This window comes from Lycium barbarum, chromosome 8 (assembly GCF_019175385.1).
Source record: "Lycium barbarum isolate Lr01 chromosome 8, ASM1917538v2, whole genome shotgun sequence".
In the NCBI taxonomy this organism is placed as follows: Eukaryota; Viridiplantae; Streptophyta; class Magnoliopsida; order Solanales; family Solanaceae; genus Lycium; species Lycium barbarum.
This window is the reverse complement of record NC_083344.1, coordinates 24,218,507-24,224,332: the sequence shown is the minus strand read 5'-3', so window position 1 is coordinate 24,224,332 and position 5,826 is coordinate 24,218,507. Positions and strand designations below refer to the sequence as shown.

General features: G+C 38.0%; 1 protein-coding gene across 1 annotated transcript; it reads right to left on the bottom strand.

Annotated features, from left to right (window-relative positions):
* Positions 1-4,492: 4,492 nt before the first annotated feature.
* Positions 4,493-4,939, bottom strand: LOC132607764 (secreted RxLR effector protein 161-like). Its single transcript, XM_060321844.1, has one exon. It carries the CDS (start codon positions 4,937-4,939, stop codon positions 4,493-4,495), a length of 447 nt encoding a protein of 148 aa, XP_060177827.1.
* Positions 4,940-5,826: the final 887 nt, after the last annotated feature.

The following is a 5,826-nucleotide window of genomic DNA, read 5'->3' as shown; positions in this document are numbered from 1 at the left end:
TTGATAATTGGTAGATATGGTGTCTATTAGCTTGGAGATCCTAAAGACATTGTGAGGGGGTATATGTATGTATATAGGGGTGTAAGGGATGTGAGAACAATGGAGAAATGAAGTGTGAGGGTCTATATAGAGTGGGTTAGGTCAGTTCCACCGACTCAAATGGACTCAAAGTATTGGGTGTACTTTAATGTACGACCTGTACTTTGTTTTTTTCCCAGACTTACTTTATTGTACGGGACGTATCTCAGTCCGTACTTTTCACATTGGCGAACCGTCAGCTGTGTTGGAAAGAGGACTCTCTTAACCTAAATTTGCATAGTTATGCATCCCATAACTCTTGATATACTAAGAGATATTCCTTCCAAAAGTTAGACCAAAATTTATGTCTGAGATTCCTTTGGATACATTCTTAATACTTATTAAAAAGTCTTCCTTTGCCCGTTAAGAGTTCCATGGCCTCTCCGGGCTTATGCTAGTTTACTTACAATACAATGACGCGATATTTTGCGGGGTAAAAAGATTTTCTGAAAGTACGGCTTGAGGTACGGGACGTACCTTGATGTACAGGCCGTACCTTGAGCCCGTAAATGGACTTGGATTTCCAGTAAGGGTTGCCTTTGATATTGCCTTTGAAGTACAGCCTAGCCTCCATGAAGTACATCCCGTACTTTGATGTACGGCCAATACTTCCCAGGCCGTATTTCATGGCCAAAAATCAGGTTGCCCCGTCTTCATTTTCCCGTCGATTCATTCAGCGTCTATCATACTAAGGTTCATAATTCTTGGGTTTAACACCTTAATAGACATTCGCCATGGTTCATATCCCTTGTGGCCCTGATGATGTCCTCAATCTATGAGCCTACATCGAGGAATACGTGACGTACTTAGTTCTCGGATGGCGAGATGTAACAGGATGATTCTAGAGAGATGTATTTTTCTTGCTTGGTCAAAATAAACCTCTAAATTTGAAGGCCAGGAATTTTTAGGCAGAGCAACCCAGTGCTTTTGATGTTGAAAATTTTGTCAAAGGTTGCATAGTCAAGAAATTTGAGTTCCAAATAATAGAGTTTCAACTTCATCATCCTTAGTGGCTCTAAGAGTAGCATAAAACATACGGATATAGTGCTCATAAACACGAGGAGAGGCATAAGAGAAAATGTTGATCCAACCTTAATAGTCAAATTTTTTTGTGATGTTACAGTGAAGAGTAGAGATAACCTTGACTAGTCTACCATGTACATAAGACTTACTCTTTAGAGATTGGAAAATTTCTTGAGTAGGAGTATCCCATAAGTTTCTCTTATCAACAAAAGCATTCTCATAATCAAACTTGAATTTCTTTTTGAGATCGATGAACTCACTCAGATGACCACTACGTTTTCCTAGAAATTTCATAGTACAGGAGTTAGATGAGGCAGATGTAGAGGAGTATATTAAATCATCAGAATCAACTTGAACAAGAGATGAAGCTTTTGATTTGTTCTTATTTCGAGTACTCTTGCAAATGGACAGAGCAGAGGATTTTTGGGTTTTGGCCATAGTAGAGAGAGATTTTCAGGATAGGAATAGAGAAGGATGATGACGATGGTTAAAAATAAAGTGAAGAAGGCGTGTGAAAGGAGGTAAAGTGTTACACCTCGGAAAAGTCCCCGTACATGTACAATGAATAGACCAACGAAGGGCATGAGTGTGCGACGTTTTACTAAGTAGGGAATGACGATTCATGAATTTTTTAGAAATAAGAAAGTTGTAGAATTTCAATTCAGCCAGTGGTCGTAAAACAGAATACGGCCCGTAAAGTGATTTACGGACCGTATACTGCCATCGTCCTCCAACGTTCCAAAAATTTCAACTTTCTGTCCAAAGCTTAAATGGTAAAATACGACCCAGTTTACGGACCGTAAACTGAAATACGGCCCGTAAATTGTGGCCGTAAACCATCATGACCTTCAGCAAACCTTTCTGTTTTTGATATGCTTAAATACGACCACGTTATATGGCCCGTAAACTAGTATACGGTCCGTAAACTGTGGTTTACGACCACTATACACCCCAACTGCTGTTCATTAAAAATCAGATTTTGAGTTATTAAAAAGAGACCCTAAGCTCATTTTATTTCATTTCTCATCTCCACAATTCAAGAACACTCTAGAATATTCTCCAAACACTTCATCCAAGAGAATCAAAGGAACATCAAGATCAATAACATTAAATCCATGAAGCCAAGTGTATGAAACTCAAGTGAAGTTCATCCAAACCAAGAAATCTCAAAGGAGGTGAAGTAGGGTTTGGTGAAAGAGGAAGGAATTCCACTCTAGACTTATTCCACCATCATCTAAGGTAAGTTTCATGACTTTATCATGTTTTTTAAAGTATTGGAAAGCTAAGACACTTGAATTGTAGCAAGACATAGAAAATGGACCATTACTGACTGAATAGTGCCATAATTGGGTGATAGCTAGGCTGGATCATGAATGTTGGTGTGCTATGATTATGAATACGTTATAAATGCATAGACCATGGAGTAGGTGTGAAGTATGCGAAATTACGATGATGAGCTAAAACCACTAAAGATGGAGAAATTGGAGAAAATAGTGGATTTTGATTAAGGTATATATATGACGATTGTTGATACGATATTGTAAGTGCTGTTGTAAATGTTTGGGAGTTGAAACGAGACATGAGAAAAGTAGTAGAAACAAAGGAAACGCTGCCCAATTGTCACTAGAAATAACGACACGTTTTTATAGTCGATTAACTAATACTAATTCGAATTCTCTCGTGAAGGTAGCGACGTGATATCGAAGGAGATCAAGTGGACGATAGCCTAGCTAAACAAAAAATGTATGTGAGGCTAGTCCTTTCCTTCTAATGGCATGAATCCTATAGCATAAATTCCTTTCCTCTTCATGAGTTCATGTATTCCGAAGAAAGCTAAAAAGCCTATATCTATAAATGTCTATTTAAGATAAGAGATATAATACTATGATGCCATAACGATAGAGATGTTATTTATTGCTTACACTCACCTTATGTGCTACTTCCTTCAAGGTGAGGCAGAATGTCGATAATTGCTCCATAATACAATCGGGGGATCACGACCTTACGTCACCCCGATAAAGTATAGTTGATCTTGAGCCTTATGCATGCATGATTATATTACTATTACACCGCGCCTATTTGGCCGGGCAGTCACCGCCAAGGCGGGCAGCTACACGTATACACCATGGCCAGATGGCATGGGCAGACACCACTAGTGGGCGGCATGAGATGATACCCCGGACGCGAGAGGCCTGGACGCGGGCTATTGTTATTGATTATCACACCGTTCCGATATGGACGAGCAGCTTACATATTATGCATATATAATATGATGATGAGTATGAGTAAGACAACATGCATTACTTCTCTTATGATTTTCATTCAGATCCATATGTTTCATATTGATGTTCTCATTATATTATTATTGTCTTCCTTCATTGTTTATGCCTCTCATACTCAGTACAAGATTCGTATTGACGCCCGTTTTCTTTGGACGCTGTGTTCATGCCCACAGGTAGATAGGGAGGTGAGCTTGATCCAGATCCTTAGTAGCTGTCAGCTGATTGAGAGCACTCCATTATTCGGAGGTGCTTGTGATTCTCCTTTTGGTATATATGCATATTTTGGGCACGACGGAGTCTTGTTCCGTCTATATATATACAGTCTGTCAGTAGAGGCTCGTAGATACGCAGTGTGGGTTAGATGGTCTCACAAGATGTTATTATATGTATGTATTATTTTGATGGCCGAGAGGCAAATGTATATAAAGCATTTATATTTCTATCTAAAATATGTTTTTCCTATAATTCGTGTATGAAGTTGATAAAAGGGCCTTAAGTGAGTAAGATGAATGGTAGAGTGAGTGGTGCTCGGTGGCTAGCTCCAGGTACCCATCGCGGCCCCTAGCTGGGTCGTTACATAAAGGGGTTTATGGGGAAGAGGAACGGCTGCAAAGGTGATTGATGGATGGGAAAAGAGGAAAGATGGAGTAGTGGGTTTTAAAGACATGCCTCAAAAATTACACTAATTAAGGAAGGAAGTAAAATTAATTAAGGGAAGTTTGAACTCAACACGTTTAAGGAAGATTGACAGATCATAAAGAAAGTATCTAATTATATATAGAAAGAAATAATTTTCGCAATATACTATGCAGTAAACAGGCATACAAAGTAATAATCAGAGAGTTTTAAATAGGAGATGCAATAATACCTAGGGATTATCTAAGATTACAAAATCATTCCTCAAGTAAAGGTTTAGTAAAAATATCTGCAAGTTGTTTATCAGTGCTAACAAATAGAAAATCAATTTCTCCTCTAAAACATTATCTCTAATGAAATGATGTTTGATTTTTATATGCTTTGCCCTAGAATGATGCACAGGATTTTCGGACAAACATATAGCACTTGAATTATCACAGAAAAGTTTAACATGTTTAAAACTAAAATCATAATCACTGAGTTGATGAACCATCCATAGGATTTGAGCACAGGATTGCCCAATGGAAATATACTTCAATAGTGGATAACGAAACACATCCTTGTTTCTTCCTATGCCAAGAAATTAACGATTTTCCAAGAAGTTGACATGTTGCACTAGTACTTTTTCTGTCATCTTTGTCTCCTGCAAAATCAGCATCAGAAAAACCTTCAAGATTGTAGAGATTAGTTTTTGAATACCGTAAACCATGTGACACAGTGCCAATTAGATATCTTATCATTCTCTTAACGGCACTAAGATGTGATTCCTTCGGGGCAGATTGAAATCTTGCACATCTGCATACACTAAACATCATATCTGGTCGACTAGCTATAAGATAAAGTAATGAGCCAATCATTCCATGATACTTTGTTTCATCTACAGGTTTACCTTCATCATCCTTATATAGGGAAGGGAGCATGTGGGACTCATGGGAGTTCCCATGGCTGTTGCATCGCTCATTCAAAAAATTTGGATGAGTTCTTTAACATACCTGCTTTGACATATGAATATCCCTATTTCAGATTGATGAATTTAAAGTCCCAAGAAGAATTTAATTCTCCCATCATACTCAATTTGAATTCATTTTGCATAAGGTTAGAAAATTCCTTGCATAAAGAGGGGTTAGGACTTCAAAAAATAATTTCATCCATATAATTTGAATTAGAAGATTTCCTGAAGAGGACCTTTTGATTACAAGAGTTGTATCGATTTTTCCTCTGGAAATCCATGGTCAACTAAGAAGGAGCTTAGTGGATCATACCATGCTCTAGAAGATTGTTTTAAACCACATAAGTGTCACGACCCAAACCGATGAATCGTGACAAGCGTCTGACCTCTAGTGACCAAACACCCCTATACTTATATCTGAATAAAACTGAACATCAAGGGCCATAAGCAACTTAAACTGAACTCATACTGCCTCATGAAAGGGAAACATCAAGAACTCTGCACAATCTTAATATATATATATATATATATATATATATATATATATATATATATATATATATATACATACTGAAATAACAGTGCAAGCCAGCTAGGCCGCTACATATACTGTACACAAAAGAATGAAAGCCGACAAGGCTACATCAACTGACATATAGATACAACTGTCTACAGACTTCTACTGGAATAAAAGTTGTAAACGGGACGGGACAGGGCCCCGTCATACCCAAATACATATACATCTCAAAAGAATAGCATAGCCAAAATAGACTGCAACTCCAGATCAAATGGAGCGCACAGACCACCGCTGGATAGAGGTCCTACTAAGATGGACCACCTGTCTGTCTACGTGAACCT